Source organism: Lithohypha guttulata (assembly GCF_036872675.1).
Source record: "Lithohypha guttulata strain CCFEE 5908 chromosome Unknown scaffold_1, whole genome shotgun sequence".
Lineage (NCBI taxonomy): Eukaryota > Fungi > Ascomycota > Eurotiomycetes > Chaetothyriales > Trichomeriaceae > Lithohypha > Lithohypha guttulata.
Genome location: NW_027042750.1, coordinates 1,218,306 through 1,233,427, shown reverse-complemented (window position 1 = coordinate 1,233,427; position 15,122 = coordinate 1,218,306). Strand labels below are relative to the sequence as shown.

Genomic DNA, 15,122 nt, shown 5'->3' with positions numbered 1-15,122 from the left:
CTCCTGAAATGATGCATCCGCCGCCGAGGTGCCCGCCGTTCCAATTGCTGTCACAACAAGCTCGAGTACACAGATATAGCTTGTGTCGTAGCATTTCCTCCAGAGTGTCCAATTTCGTGGATGGTCCGGGGAATTGCTAGTCCAATGGATGTAGTTCCCATCTTGCTCTTGAAGACCATGCTTCCTCAGACTATCTGAAAGTTTTGATTTTGGCGACTGTGTAGACTTCTGCAAGAGGTGCATTATTTATCGTTGGACCTAAGCACCAGTGGCTTGCACTTTGAATTCCAAGTCTGGCCTGCCTCACTCGTGGCTGATCCTGTATACGTTACTGATATTTCTTGTGGACAAGTTTTGTCCACAAGCCTTGAAACTAGAGCCACGAACATCTTAACGACGAGAGAATGTCGGAATCACCCTGCACGCCGTCCTTTTACGCAGCTGTACGAAATTGCTGAGAAACATTTGATGATCTGCTGAAAATCGACATATGTACGTAAACTTGATCGAGTGGGGGCGAGATCAGGAATGGGATTGACTCCTCGTTGAGCAAGTCCCAATAGGTAGAATCGACCGGTCGATCGCTTCTGATCCAGTTCTCACCGGCATGTTTGCTTGAGCAGAACGTGGATCTAGCTCGAGCTAATGAGAACCCAAATCATGCGAAATCGACGTCAGAATACCCAGAATTATACAATATTGCTTTGTCTTTTGCGCATTGCGCAAAGGAGATTTTATCCTAAGCACGCAACTTCTTCTTCTTTTTTAACGGGCTACACAAGAAGTAAAAAGGCTACTTGACGATAGTATCCATCATAGATCTAAATAATTGATAAACGAGATTTAGATAGGGGTTTCGGATTCGTGTATACTGAATATAAGTAAGCAATTAATTTTCCCTTTTATGCCTTCTGCAGAACGCTTTCCTACAATGGAGAAATAGCCGGGTATGAGCGAACGGGTAGCCAACGAGCGTCATCTACTGGTGGATACTGCAAAGACAGTCGCGTGCAAGAGGGTTTCATGGACGGCGAGGCAGCGGCTCCGGCTTCCTCCTTCACATCGACATGTCGTCCACATGACGTAGTGTGTTGATGGTAGGTCTCCCAATCAGTCCTTAAGCATTGCATCCAAAACTTCAGCAGCCGTGTGTTTCGGCGGAGCAATCTCGAGGACTTCCTTACTTGTCGTAGAAGCCGTGCATTTTCCAGCCCAGCCGGTTTCCTGTGAATGCTTGAGGCTTAGGATAAGATTTTTCGATCCCTTGCTGTTAGCAGCCATTGCGTCGACAAAAGACACGTCCTTGAACGTAGTGTCCTCAACTTTAGCATCCATGTGCTCCTCAGCCATCTTCACAAGTTGTTGTCCAGTAATGTCCTCTGGTCCGTTCAGAACATACTTAGCCTTGTTGTGTACATCAATGTCTTTTTGAGCCAAGAGATGAGCTGCGAAGACACCTACTTCGGCACCATCGATTGGAGCGACAGGTGCGTCAGCTGCTAGTATAGTTGAGACCTTTGCTGGTTTGCCGGTCTTTCGGTATTGCTTGATGCTTTCTGTGATGGGCCCCACGACGATGGACAAGAATACATTTGGCTGCAGCGAGCTCCATTTTAAGGCTTCGAACTCCGGCGAGCTCAATAGAGCCTCGATCGCCCAATGTGAGCGTGGGTAGTAAGTCTGGCAATTTGGGTAAACGTTGGCGGCAGTCGTTGAGATACGGACAACGTATTCGACACCAGCATTTAGGGCATTGAGGAGGAATGCGGATTCTTCGGCGAATTGGGTTGGCTCGTTATGTGATGCGATAAAAGCTCTGACAACCTCATTCTGACGCAGCCAGTCGGCTGTGATTTCAGTCCATGTCTGCTCTACAACCTCGACGCCTGGCAGTTTTGCAATCTGTTGTGCCACTGCGCTGTCCTTGGAGCGTGTAAGAGCAAGAATGCGATGATCGGAGAAGACCTTGCTAGCTTTCAGTAATTCTGGGAGAGTCTCAACAACGCCCTTGCCGGTGTTTCCGGTTGCGCCAACGACGAGGAAAGCAGGAGCCATGGCTTGCAGAGTGTCAAAACGGATGGTGTTGAGCGGAAGTTCAAGAGGTGGTGGGTAGAGATGTAAGGCAACCCACGCTCGCGGGACCAGAGTCCAGCTTTATAGCCATTGATGATTAATCTGCAGACAGTATCGTTATGGATTGAACATACGATTGAGACTGAATGGGCTCGTCGTACTTAGTAAGCGCACCACTGAATACGGGACCCAAAGAAGGTACCATCAACCGGTTTTGAATTCTCGAACTTCAGATCTGCGTTGTTTACGGCAGTCTGAGTTCGTGTCATTGTCTTGTCCGTTACTCGAGTACGTATATATACTGTCGTGGCTCAGTGAGTCGTGGCAACAGAGATAAGTTGCCTCTGACTGTCGATCTCAACAAGTGTGTCGGGTCATTTGTCACAGTTGGTACTCGTCCGTCAATCGACCGTAATTGTCAAATATTCGTCCGTTTTGTCTATCAGCCTTTGATTTGCAGGACGAGGGCAGCGAGGTAGGGTTATGGGACAACATTTTTATGCAACAAGCAGAGGAGTACGCTTTTGTTCACGGAAAACCCACGTTCGTTGTGTCACCTCTAGCAGTCCATAATTACAATCTCACGACTTCTTCTCATCCTCCTTCATACCCTGCATAATCCACTTGCTGCTCTCTTTCGCGTATTTCTCAGCTGCTTCGGGATCCTCAGCAAGCATCTTCTTGATCTTCAGCGGCTTCGGCACATCTCCACCCTTTTGCACAGCGGGTCGTTCATACATCATATCCTCCCATTTCTTTACGTTTGGAAACTCGTTGATATCTACACCAGCCCAACCAGCGAACATGACCCAGCCAATGCTTGTGATATCGGCAAGACTGATATGGTCTCCCACTATGAATCCGCTCTTGCTCTTTGCGAGATGCTTGTCAAGGATACCGTAGAGCCGACGGGATTCGTTTTGATATCGATCGATACCGTATTTGATCTTCTCAGGAGCGTAGCGGAAGAAGTGGTTTGCTTGTCCTTGCATAGGGCCGAGACCTCCATGCTGCCAGAAGAGCCAGTTGTTGCATTCGTAGTACTCGCGCGAACCTCTTGGGAAGGAGATCTTGTGGTCGTGGTCGTAGGTGTCGGCCAGGTATTGCAAGATAGAGCCACCCTCGAATAGTCGAACAGTTTCGCCGTCCTTGAAACTATCTGTCATGGCTGGTATGCGGCCATTGGGGTTGATCTCGAGAAACCATGGCTCTTTCTGCTTGTTGGTCGTGATGTTGACATGCTCGGTCTTGTATGGCTGGAAAGACATGTCAGTCAGTGATTAGTCGACGGTGAATTGGTGCTTGCTCAACTAACCAGACCCAGTTCTTCCAGGGCTATCGATATCTTTATGCCATTGGGCGTCGCGTCTGTGTAGAGGGTGATGTTTGGACTCTGTGATTGCGACATGGTTTTGATCGCTGCTGCTGTCTGTGTTCCTGTCTGGTTTGCTGCTTGTCTTAGTCTATTCAACGCGGATGCCATACAACACAGATCTAGTCGAGCACGCCAAGTCTGCTTTTGTAGAAACGTGCCTTCCACGGATCCGTCTCCAAGTATAACAGATTGTGGACTTCATTATGACGTTGTATGGATGATGCGGAGGTCAGTGTTGCTAAAAGCTGGAATGATTGTGCTTGCAATCGCCCATACGTTACTCCCTCGTATTTTGCTAATGTCGACATCAGTGCTACATGGCGGCTTGGCGTCAGTGACCTTAGCGTACAAATACACTCTGGTCGTCGAAGGATGGACATGCAGGAAACAGCCTGATCGAAACGTTTCGTAGCTGCGACCTCGAGCCCAGAATTCTGCCCAGGCAGAATATATCGGGGGCAGAGCATCCCCACGATCGTCGCATCCGCTGATGCAGACCCTCTTTCTGCCCACGACTTGATTGGTGTGCGTTTTCGTGCAATCCATCATCGACGCCATCTGATGCTGATCTTGCCTTCTTCGGGCTTCGCGAGTCAACATCGAAACGAGATGGGTTAGAAATTGTCGCTTTTCATGCATCATTCTATTGTTGCAGCAGATGATATAGTTCGAGGTTTTTGACTTCGCAGTTCAACGATCTTGCGCCATGACTATAGATCGGCTGTCCCTTGGATGTGTTTCAAGGCGCTTAATGCATCAGCTAGACCACAGGCTCATATACATTGTGTTTCTTTAATTTTGTCCGAAGTTCATGGAGATCTCATTGACCACGCATTAGAGGCTATCATCGTACTTGGGCGTACAGAACTCGACCATGTCACATTCGGTTGCACAGAACCAGCCGTCAAACGCAGCCATAGATGGCGCGCACACAACTATGCGCCGATCGGCCTCCAGGAGCTCCAGTTCGAGACGACCATACGATCGCAGACGGCCTCCCTTTCGTTCGGAAAAGCAGGACGATCCAGAAGAGCGATATCAGTTATCGCAACAACTATCGAGGCAAAGCACACGAAGACAGCCGAGATGGTGGAAAATTCGCCTATTCAAGGGCATGATTGACGATGTTAAAAGAAGGGCACCATATTACGCGAGTGATTGGACAGATGCATGGGACTATCGAGTGATTCCTGCAACAGTCTATATGTACTTCGCGAACATTTTGCCAGCACTAGCATTCTCTCTTGACATGTTCGTCAAGACCGATAATTCCTATGGTGTTAACGAGGTCTTGCTGGCTAGTGTTCTGGGCTGCGTTGTATTTGGCATATTCGCTTGTCAGCCTCTGGTCATTGTTGGCGTTACTGGACCTATTACTGTCTTCTCATATACAGTTTACGACATTGTTACACCAGCAGGGTACAACTACTTCGCATTCATGGCATGGGTAGGTATATGGGGTTTCATCATGCATACGATATTGGCAATCGCAAATTCCTGCAATAGCCTTACATACATTACAAGGTTTTCTTGCGACATTTTCGGCTTTTACGTTGCGATGATATATCTGCAGAAGGGCATACAGGTTATCACACGACAGACAGAAAACACAGACGGGTTCGCGAGTCAGTATCTCTCCGTCACAGTCGCTCTTTGTGTCTTTGGGGTCGCCTGGCTATGCGGTATCATAGGAGGCAGTCCACTTCTACACAGGCACGTAAGGAAATTCGTCGATGACTACGGCACTCCTTTGACAATCATCTTCTTCACTGGTTTTGTTTACTTTCCTCATCTGCGTGAAGTCAGTTTGGAACGGCTACCCACCAGCAGAGCCTTCTTTCCTACCACCGATCGGCCCTGGTTTGTCAACTTCTGGGAGGTATCAGCCGCTGAGGTCTTCCTAGCGTTACCATTTGGCTTCCTGCTCACGATCCTCTTCTGGTTCGACCACAATGTCTCCTCCCTCATTACACAAGGTACAGAGTTCCCACTTCGTAAACCTCCAGGTTTTCATTGGGACATCTTCCTGCTCGGCATCACCACTCTCGTGGCCGGTTTTCTCGGTTTGCCTTTCCCCAACGGCTTGATCCCTCAAGCACCATTCCACACAGCGTCTCTATGTGTGACGAGGACTGAAGTCGATGAACAAGGTCGGACACAGCAAGTCAACGACCACGTCGTCGAACAACGAGTAAGCAACCTCGCTCAAGGTCTGCTCTTCCTCGTAACCATGACCGGGCCTCTTCTCATCGTGCTAAACCTCATTCCACAAGGTGTACTCGCAGGACTGTTCTTCGTCATGGGTGCACAAGCCCTAGCTGGCAACGGCGTCACTCTAAAGATCGTCTATCTCTTCAAGGACAAGGAGCTGACAAGTCCCACCGATCCACTAAAGAAGATCGAAAGACAGAACATGGTATGGGTCTTCGTCGCGATAGAGCTACTTGGCTTCGCTGCGACGTTCGCCATCACACAGACTATTGCTGCAATTGGCTTTCCAGTCTTCATTATTGCGCTCATTCCAATCAGAACTTGGGTTATGCCGAGATACTTTAAGGACGAGGAGCTTCGAGCTCTTGATGCACCTACTGCTGGCGAGTTCGTGATGGAGAGTGTTGGTGGTGCGTATGGAGAGACACCTAGTGGTGAGGATACGCCTAGAGACGAGGAGGAGGGAGGTATCACTAATGGAGCAGGGTCGCATAATTCACATGCGCCTGAGATAGAGAAGGGGAGCTAGAGGATTATGACAGAACAGGAAAAACATTAGTATGTGGTCGATAGATAGAGATGAGGCTGCTATTGAAAAGAGTCAAGAATAGAGACAGGAGGAGTGTGCATTTAAGCAAAGAGTAAAAAGATTTCGCTTATCATCAGAAGTCTACTGCCCCGCAAGCTGCTATTACCCTGTTCACTGACTGTGCAGCTCACAAGGAACTCATTGACAGAAGTGTACGATTGTCCTCGAAAGAGACGTTGTACCTTCACCTTCACCTTCACTCATAAGGACATGCAGCAAGACTAGGGGCAGTCACCGTCAGAAAATGCGACGGCGCTCAGAAATCTTCACAATGTAAGTCTCATCGTTGTTCGAGTCGCATTGTCCTCACTGTCTCGCACAACAAGGGCGTTGTGCAGCGGTCTTCGACATTGCCATGTTCTTTGTGAAGTCGTGCTTGTTTCGAGACCTTGATATGTTTCACTCCTCGTCGACCTCGAAGTGAAACAAAAAGACAATTCGTCCTCGTCCAGTCGAAATTTCTTGTCCTTGCACACAAAGTACTGATAACACCATAGTGAATATCCCAAGTTCCACCACCACATCAAAAGCAAAGATGCCTCATCATTCAGACCACGACCACGATCACCAACACAACCCCTTCCTAGAACAGGTTGGCAAACTCCCCGACTACTACCGTGCTCTAGGCGTTTCTCGCAAAGCAATAGGAGAGGAAATTGACAAAGCCTTTCGCAAGCTGTCACTCAAATTTCATCCAGACAAGAACCCCGGCAATGCCAAAGCAGCTGAAGAGTTCAAGAAACTTAGCAATCATCGCGAGGTGCTCAGAGATCCCCAACAGCGGGCTTTGTATGATGCTGCTTTGGCGGAACAGGAGGGAGGAGGATCTCGGTCGTATAAACCCACAACGCCTGGAGCGCAGGATGGGTATTCGAGTCATCGGAGACCTGAACCGAGACCACAGGATTATCGAAGAGACTCGAATCAAGGAGGGTGGGGGCATCGACGCCGTTCCTCAGGTCGTGCTCGACCTAATCAGAAGCGAAATTCACGATCGGGGTACAATTACGGATCTCGAAATGACTCGTGGTCACACGAACATTTGTTCAACGACTGGTATGACTGGTCTGACGGTTTTCCTAGTGGGTGCAACCATACGCCCCCGTCATCACCACCACCAGGCTCTCCTCAATCGCCGCCAGGATCCCCACGAGACTATGGCAGTGATGGAGGTGGCTATTCGCCTGGTTCACCACCAGGAACTCCGAGAGAACATTCACGGCCAAGAGCCACGCCCAGGCCCGAGTACAGATCTGGGACAGGCTCGGTAGCCATCACTTGCGGACCAATTCAAGTCGGTATAGAGGAAAACATTCTGCGGAGAGAGCTCCCAAACCTCGCTTCGCAACTTCCATCTCATAGCAACAAATTGAGCTTGGATAGCAAAACATATACGCCGTGCCTGCTGGTGCGTCTCATGGCATACGCCAGAGGCAACGGTTTCATCGACAACCATGGATTAGGTTCGATGTCAGCAAAATATCGAGACGTTGATGATCCGTACTATAGTGCGGGCCAAAACTCCGTTGCAGCTGCGAAATTGTATGTGAAACTGTATGGCCTCGCTCAAGAGCTAGGGATGTCGGCAAGGACAATGCAGGCTATTCGCCAGAAATATATCAAAGCCTGGCATTGGAAGTTATCGCCTGCACCCACCACGTGGACCAAACCTCAATTGGTTGGAGATGATAGCCAGCGTCGTGCAATACTGACAGACAGCAAATGCCAACTGGCTCGATTTGTATATGCACACGCGCCAAGTGGCGATCATGCGTTGCTCGATCCTGTAATTCGGACCATGCAAATCGAAATAACAACCAGGGACGACCTTTCGCGCCTCGATCTACCACCCATCCTGCAGCTTGTTAACGAAAATCAGCAGCTGACTCTTGATCTAGCAACCACAAGGCTGGGTGACAAAGTAGGGTGTGGGAAATGTGGAGTGTCGAAGCAGGCTCTGCGCATACCGTGTTCATGTGGGAAGTTCAGGTGTGCTCGAGACAGTTGTGCCCGAATGCGCAAGGCGCGATGGTTCTGTGTGGCCTGTGGCGATGTTGGTTTGTCGCAGTACTAGTAACGCCGATATAGGATAAACAAAACACAATTCATGCTGAAACAGACTTAAGAGATTCTCCATTTCCTGTTTAAGCTCTTAAAGTTATACGCAGTTCCCCATTAACTAATGCTTTGAATCGTGACCCGCAAAAATGCTGGTAAAATCTTCAGCTGGTAACCTAGGAGCCTCACCACGATTAGGTGCTCGAGGGGTTGCACGCCGCCGGCGTTTCTCTTGACCTGCTTTGCTTGGAAATGTAGGGAACATTTGCTTGGGTTTTGGTCTCGGATCCTCTCTGAAATATGGGTGACTCAGGATTTCAGATGCTGAAGGTCGACCTTCTGGGTTTAATGTGAGCATTGAGGCAAGTAGCTGTATACCTGCCTCAGTAAGATCGGGATACTTCGAGGAATTGAGCTGTGATGTCGGGTTGCGAGTGGTACCAAGTAAAGGATACAGTGCTTTGCTATTTGGCAGTGATTTGAAAGCAGGCCATGTAGCTGGAGTAGGTATGCCTAGCAGGGAGAAGATCGCTGAGAGTTGACCAACCTCGTTCTTGCCCTGAAAGATCGGCTCTCTGGTTAGCAATTCGGAAAAAATGCAACCCATGCTCCATATATCAATTTCGAAGCCATACTCTTCCGCGCCTAGGAGTAACTCTGGTGCTCGGTACCACAATGTAACCACCAATTGTGTCAATCTTGGAGGGGGACTTGCAGTATATCTTGCCATGCCAAAATCTGCAATCTTTATTTCACCACGATTGTTGAGCAGCAGATTAGATGTCTTCAAATCTCGATGCAGGATCCAGTTTTTGTGTAAATATTCTGTTGCAGAAGATATCTGAAGCATCAGAGTCTTGGTTTCCGAAGAGGAGAAAGGCTCGTCCATATCTTCCAGCAAAGCCTTCAAGTCGTGTTCGAGGAAATCCATAACAAGATATACACTATCGATATCATATAACAACAATGGTTAGCAACGACTGGTATCAGAACTTCTCAGAGATAAAAAACGTATTTTGGCAGACTCACTCTTGCATAGGTCCAGGTCCGACTACTACTTCTCTGAGGTGAACAATGTGAGGGTGGGAGCATACGCGCAGAGTCTGTATTTCACGTAGCCCAGTGACTGGGAAGCCCTCATTGTTGCCGTGCTCGATCTTCAGGCGCTTCAAAGCGACTATTTCGCCAGTAGGATTCTCACGAGCTCGCGACACAAAACCATAACTACCCTCCTCTATGTTGTTGAGTATGTCGTAGAGCTCGAGACCTCTGCTCTGACCGAAACTTGGGTTTGTTTGGGGGAGTAGACTTGCACCCTCCAGGGAAGTCGCTTCGGTGCGTCGTCGCTTTGTAGGTGGTTCGACACTTCGTTGAGCTTGTTGTTCCTGTTGCTCGGCTGTCTCTTTCTGCTTCTGCTCCCTGGCCCTTCTTTTTTCTTCTTTTTGTCTTTTCCGTTGAGCAGTGATGGCTTGGTCGGCGTCCTTGCTGACAGCCCATCGAGAGCTCATTCTGGTGAGAATATATCGTGGTCGTCTGCAGGAACACTTCAAGGTGCGGAATGAATTGACGGGCGGAGATTATTTACTACGACGCTCGCTGGATTTTGGTACCCGGAACCAGTTCGGGTCAAGCCCGAGTGTGCTTAACTGAATCCAAGCCCATGCACTTACGGTATGACGTTAATTTTTGTTTTCCTCAAGCCCAATACAGTTTGATTTCAAAGCGCGGTTGCGCCTCGAGGTCTACAGCGGTTTTAATTCAGTCACTATTCTACATCTTGCAATTAGGCAGGCTTGTTGCTTTCCACTCTGTGTCAAGATGGCCATCGCACCCATCCAACCTTTTCAGACAACATTCGCCGTGCCATTACATTGTGATGGCTGTGTAAAAGATGTGTCTGGTGCTCTCAACAAGCTGGATGGTGAGCCGCATCCTCTGCCAGACAAACGTACTTCTAAGATGGCGCAGGCATATCGAAAGTCGACGCCGACCTGAAGAACCAACTCGTATTCATCGAAGGCACAACACCTCCTTCACAGATTGTCTCCGCGATTGAGGCGACAGGGCGAGATGCTATATTAAGAGGTAGCGGAAAGTCAAATAGCGCCGGAGTTTGTATTCTGGAAACACATGCGAAGGTGAAAGATCCAGTAAAAGGCCTGGCAAGAATGGTTGAGGTGGGAAGTGGTACCACGTTGATAGATCTCACGATCAAGGGCTTAACGCCTGGCACGTATCATGCCACGGTTCGCGAACGAGGTGACATAACTCAAGGGGCAGCTTCCACAGGCGGAATATGGGAAGCTCTCAAGAATGCCGCAGGCTTCAAGACTTCGCGTGGGTTCTTTGGCGAGATAAAGGTCGGCCAAGACGGGAGAGGGAGCGCGTTCTTGGACAAGCCATTCTCGGTATGGGAAATCACTGGACGGAGCATGGTTGTCTCGAGGAATGCTGACGGCCCATTTGCTGACGATGATGCCGATATCTTGGTGGGTGTGATTGCCAGAAGTGCTGGTGTCTGGGACAATGATAAGACAGTTTGCTCCTGTTCAGGCAAAACTGTTTGGGAAGAACGCAAGGAACAGCAGAACCGAGGTATGCTGTAAAACTGTCAACCCTACCGTATCGTATACTCACTAGAGTGTTTCCTTTCCGACAATCATGAAGTTGCGACGGTTGCAGGCAGGTGACCTCGGACATCGATCGCATGAGATCCGTCTGGAGTTCGCTCTGGTATCTCGATTTTATGGTTCCCGACGAGCGCAACCTGAAACGCCAGCCAAACATTTCATTACCTTCACTGGTCTTCTTCTCTCTACCAAAGACATCTCACGTCCGCGAGACTATCAATGACTCTTGGCCACTGTAATTCGACTGCAATGTGCCGATGTCTTGGTCGCGTAGACAGTATAGGATGATGTGACAACGTCCGTTGCGATACGTGCTATGTACCTTGGCTGGCAATAGTGCAGCTTTCGGGCGCTTCGAATCGTTTGGGTTTGGTCGACAAAGGCTGGAGCCAGTGGCCGAGCACGCTAACGGGCCCAGAGGCTTGGGCATGACCAGGGCCAGTGTGCACTATTTCCTGTTACAGGCTAGCAAGCAGTTCCAAGCAGACGAAGTCGGTGTCGAAGTAAACATCTCTCCACTTATCGTCACGAGAGGCTTCACACTGTGATGTGACATTCGACCTGCTGTGCAGCTTGAATCTTCGTCTTGCTTGTGACTCCACGTGTGCTTTAAGACTTCCCTTAGGTACCTGGCTGCTGCATTTCCTCCACGGCTCTTCCCAGAGCTAACACACCACACCAAAACCTGATAGGATCGTCTGACGCTGGCGCCCAGGGTTGAAATCTGGTGCGGGCGCTTAATCCCTGCCATCCAGGTACATCAGCTTCGTGAGTGGGTTGTCCTGCAGCCGATCGAAGCGATATTTCGTCGCGTACTGCGTCTATCATCCTGGCACACTGACATATTCTGGCTGCAACCTCTTTACTGTCTGCATTCTGGCTGGATTTCAAACGTTCTACGAGGACTCACACTGTTTGCTGACTGTGCCGCAGCTGTGCAACGATGTCTCTCAAGCAGGTATGAAAGAGCATTCTGCCGGAGATAGTGACATGCTTACCTGCACTACAGGAAATCGAGACTTGGGTCGAGGCTCTGAACCACTACGACAACAATGAATTCGAGAACGCACTCCGAATCTTCGACAATATTGCGGATACTTCAAAGATACTGTTCAATTGTGGTGTCATACATGCCACTATTGGCGAACACGATCGAGCAGTAAGTCGGCGCGCATGTTTCATGTGCAAGACAGCTCACACCTGCATAGGTCCACTGTTATCAGCGCGCAACACAGCTAGACCAGTATCTGGCAGTGGCATATTTCCAAGAAGGTGTTTCAAACTTCCTTGTTGGAGACTTCGAGGAAGCCCTGGCCAACTTTAATGACACCCTACTTTACCTGAGAGGAAACACCTACATCAACTACGAACAGCTGGGACTCAAGTTTAAGCTCTACTCCTGCGAAGTACTATTCAACAGAGGCTTGTGCTATATATACCTCCAGCAAGAGAAGCCTGGCCTGCAAGACTTCCAATATGCTGTCAAGGAAAAGATGACGCCAGATCACGATGTTATTGATGATGCGATTCGAGAAAGAGCAGTAGGATATACTGTCTTCTCTATTCCTGTGGGTGTACTATACAGGCCCAACGAGGCAAAAGTCAAGAATTTGAAGACAAAAGACTATCTAGGAAAAGCACGACTGATCGCGACAGCTACCTCGAATACGTCTACAGGTTTTGCAGGTGCTGAGCAGAAGGAGCGAATGATGTTAGAATCTTCGGCGAAGGACGATAGGTTACCAGAGAATATCAGCTATGCTGCGACGAATCTAGTAAACAAGAACCTATTCAGCAGCAGTAGACCAGGACGAGAGCAAAGCGCACCACCGACAATGGGCAGGAATGTCTTTCCACCCACACCACCTCCTGAGAATGACAAACGCAGTGTGCTCAATGCTGCACCTCCAGGTCGAAACATGTCACTGCGGAACTCAGGAGGTCACAGGCCATCGGCGTCACTGAGCCAGCACGAGAACCGACCACAAAAACTTTCGATACGCACCCACCAGCTCGAGACAACACCACAGATGTCATTAGAGACTAGAACATCCATACCTGAGGATAAGCCGACAAGGCCACCTACAGTCCGCACGGCATCAGAACCACGAGGACCACAGCCAAGACAGCAATTGCTGAATAGGAGGCTATCTCACAACAACCAGAGGACGTCTGGACCACTCTATGGAGAAACAACACAGTCCCGTCTTGCTAGTATGCAGGAAGAAGACACAGTCGACGACGTCTACGGCATGTACGGCAAGTCTTCGACGAAACCAAGGAAACACCGGTCACGAGAAGCGCAACACTATCTCGACGAGGAAGATGAGTACATCAATTCATCTCCAGACGATGCGTCTTTGCGCATGCAGAAGCGATCACATTCGCGTGGACCGAGCATATCTTCACAGAGTTCAACGAAACGGGTTGAGATGCGTAAAATCCGCGTCAAGGTGCATGCAGACGATGACAGCAGGTACATCATGCTCAATTCAACGTATATAGATTATGGTGAGTTTGAGAGCCGAGTTCGCGAGAAGTTCGGCATCCGAGGAAAGATGAAGATGCTTATGCGCGACTTTGACGACGAGACGGGCCAGATGATCACAATGGCTGATCAAGATGATCTGGACGTGCTGTTGAGTCACGTAAAATCTACAGCACGGAAGGAAAGGAACGAGATGGGTAAGATGGAGGTATGGGTACAACAGATGATATAGGTAAGCATGGTGTCGGAGTACTCAGCGCAGGAGCGATATTTCATGGGACGACTATATATTGACGATTTCACTTCGACCACATACTGTACCACAAAGTTACCAGAACATAAGCTATTTCATAGACGTTAGATGAATGCTATTGCCATCACGGCCCTTTCTTTTACGATGTACTATCGATTGAGCACAGCGAATGAGGAAGTCGTTCCACCGAATAAAAACGTGCGACTTCTCGAAGTGCAGATCGCATTGTCATCCTCGACTTTCGACAATTACCAGATGGATTTCTTAATTTCCCACACCTGCTGGATCGTCTTGCATAACTAAACTCTCTCATCTACTCTCCGATCCTGATTCTTCCCGCCGCAATTGAAGTATCGATGTAACACACCCTCGATCAAAGCGCAAGCCCGTCGCAGCACGCACCCACCCATCCATCCACGAATCACAGCAATGACAGACTCAAAACCCCCAACAACAACAACCCACACCCTCCCAACACCCTTTACGCACACCTCCCCACCACCCATCCTCCTCACCCAAGGCGCCGAAGCCCTCGTCTACAAAACCCACTTCCTCGACCTTTCCTCTCCTGCGATCCTGAAATTCCGTCCGAGCAAAGCATATCGACATCCTACGCTGGATGCGCGCTTGACGAAGCAGAGGGTGCTGGCCGAGGCGAGGGTGTTGGTGAAGCTGGCGGGGGTCACGGATGCTGCTGAGCTGAGGGTTCCTGGGGTGTTGGGGCTGGAGTGGGATGTGGGTAGGAAGGTTAAAGGTGCTGGCGGAGAGGGGGTGGTGAGGGTAAAGAGGGGGGAGGATCTGCAGGGGGAGAAGACCGAGGATAGAGAGGTGCAGGGGAGGGTTGTCGCGGCTGGGGCGTGGATATTGATGGAGTTTATTGAGGGGAGGAGTGTGAAGGAGTTATTGAGGGGTGTGGATGAGTGGGCTAAGAGGTTGGGAGAGAGGATATCGCAGGAAGAGAGGGAGAAGGTTGAGGGAGACGTTAAGGCGTTGTTGAGAGCGATAGGGAGGACGGTGGCTGCTATGCATTTCAAGGGTGGTGTTGTGCATGGTGATTTGACGAGCAGTAATATCATGGTGAGGCCGCGGAAACACGAGCAGGTCAATGGGCATGGTCATGTCGAGGGGAGTGACACAAAGCCTCCAGATCTAAGTGGTGAGATTGTACTGATTGATTTTGGACTTGCTACACAGTCTATACAGGATGAGGATCGGGCCGTTGATCTTTACGTGCTGGAACGGGCATTTGGCTCTACACATCCGAAGCAGGAGGATTGGTTCGACGCTGAGGTATTACAACACTCAGAAGGATATAGAGGGACATTCAAAGGTGCGAATGTCGTCCTCAAACGTCTCGAAGAGGTAAGGCTCAGAGGACGGAAACGAAGTATGATCGGATGAACCGTGATGTGCAGCTCTTAGGACTCTACAACGGCGCCCATATT

The 15,122-nt window shown here is 49.4% G+C and overlaps 8 protein-coding genes across 8 annotated transcripts; 5 read left to right on the top strand and 3 right to left on the bottom strand.

Annotated features, from left to right (window-relative positions):
- Positions 1-1,110: 1,110 nt before the first annotated feature.
- Positions 1,111-2,055, bottom strand: LTR64_000452 (uncharacterized protein; the record flags this gene model as incomplete). The annotated part of the gene is made up of 1 exon (XM_064894837.1): positions 1,111-2,055. One exon carries the CDS (start codon positions 2,053-2,055, stop codon positions 1,111-1,113), a length of 945 nt encoding a protein of 314 aa, XP_064757524.1.
- A 599-nt stretch (positions 2,056-2,654) lies between these two features.
- Positions 2,655-3,481, bottom strand: GST2 (Glutathione S-transferase 2; the record flags this gene model as incomplete). Its single annotated transcript, XM_064894836.1, has 2 exons — positions 2,655-3,329; positions 3,389-3,481. The coding sequence occupies 2 exons, from the start codon at positions 3,479-3,481 to the stop codon at positions 2,655-2,657; spliced, it is 768 nt and encodes a 255-aa protein (XP_064757523.1).
- Positions 3,482-4,322: 841 nt separating this feature from the next.
- Positions 4,323-6,188, top strand: LTR64_000450 (uncharacterized protein; the record flags this gene model as incomplete). Its single annotated transcript, XM_064894835.1, has 2 exons — positions 4,323-4,895; positions 5,022-6,188. The coding sequence occupies 2 exons, from the start codon at positions 4,323-4,325 to the stop codon at positions 6,186-6,188; spliced, it is 1,740 nt and encodes a 579-aa protein (XP_064757522.1).
- A 595-nt stretch (positions 6,189-6,783) lies between these two features.
- Positions 6,784-7,519, top strand: LTR64_000449 (uncharacterized protein; the record flags this gene model as incomplete). The annotated part of the gene is made up of 2 exons (XM_064894834.1): positions 6,784-7,037; positions 7,063-7,519. The coding sequence occupies 2 exons, from the start codon at positions 6,784-6,786 to the stop codon at positions 7,517-7,519; spliced, it is 711 nt and encodes a 236-aa protein (XP_064757521.1).
- Positions 7,520-8,427: 908 nt separating this feature from the next.
- LTR64_000448 (uncharacterized protein) lies at positions 8,428-9,814 on the bottom strand (the record flags this gene model as incomplete). The annotated part of the gene is made up of 2 exons (XM_064894833.1): positions 8,428-9,250; positions 9,336-9,814. 2 exons carry the CDS (start codon positions 9,812-9,814, stop codon positions 8,428-8,430), a joined length of 1,302 nt encoding a protein of 433 aa, XP_064757520.1.
- Positions 9,815-10,124: 310 nt separating this feature from the next.
- On the top strand, positions 10,125-10,912 carry CCS1 (copper chaperone; the record flags this gene model as incomplete). Its single annotated transcript, XM_064894832.1, has 2 exons — positions 10,125-10,227; positions 10,275-10,912. The coding sequence occupies 2 exons, from the start codon at positions 10,125-10,127 to the stop codon at positions 10,910-10,912; spliced, it is 741 nt and encodes a 246-aa protein (XP_064757519.1).
- Positions 10,913-11,879: 967 nt separating this feature from the next.
- Positions 11,880-13,656, top strand: LTR64_000446 (uncharacterized protein; the record flags this gene model as incomplete). The annotated part of the gene is made up of 3 exons (XM_064894831.1): positions 11,880-11,894; positions 11,946-12,095; positions 12,145-13,656. 3 exons carry the CDS (start codon positions 11,880-11,882, stop codon positions 13,654-13,656), a joined length of 1,677 nt encoding a protein of 558 aa, XP_064757518.1.
- Positions 13,657-14,106: 450 nt separating this feature from the next.
- Positions 14,107-15,078, top strand: BUD32 (serine/threonine-protein kinase bud32; the record flags this gene model as incomplete). Its single annotated transcript, XM_064894830.1, has 1 exon — positions 14,107-15,078. One exon carries the CDS (start codon positions 14,107-14,109, stop codon positions 15,076-15,078), a length of 972 nt encoding a protein of 323 aa, XP_064757517.1.
- Positions 15,079-15,122: the final 44 nt, after the last annotated feature.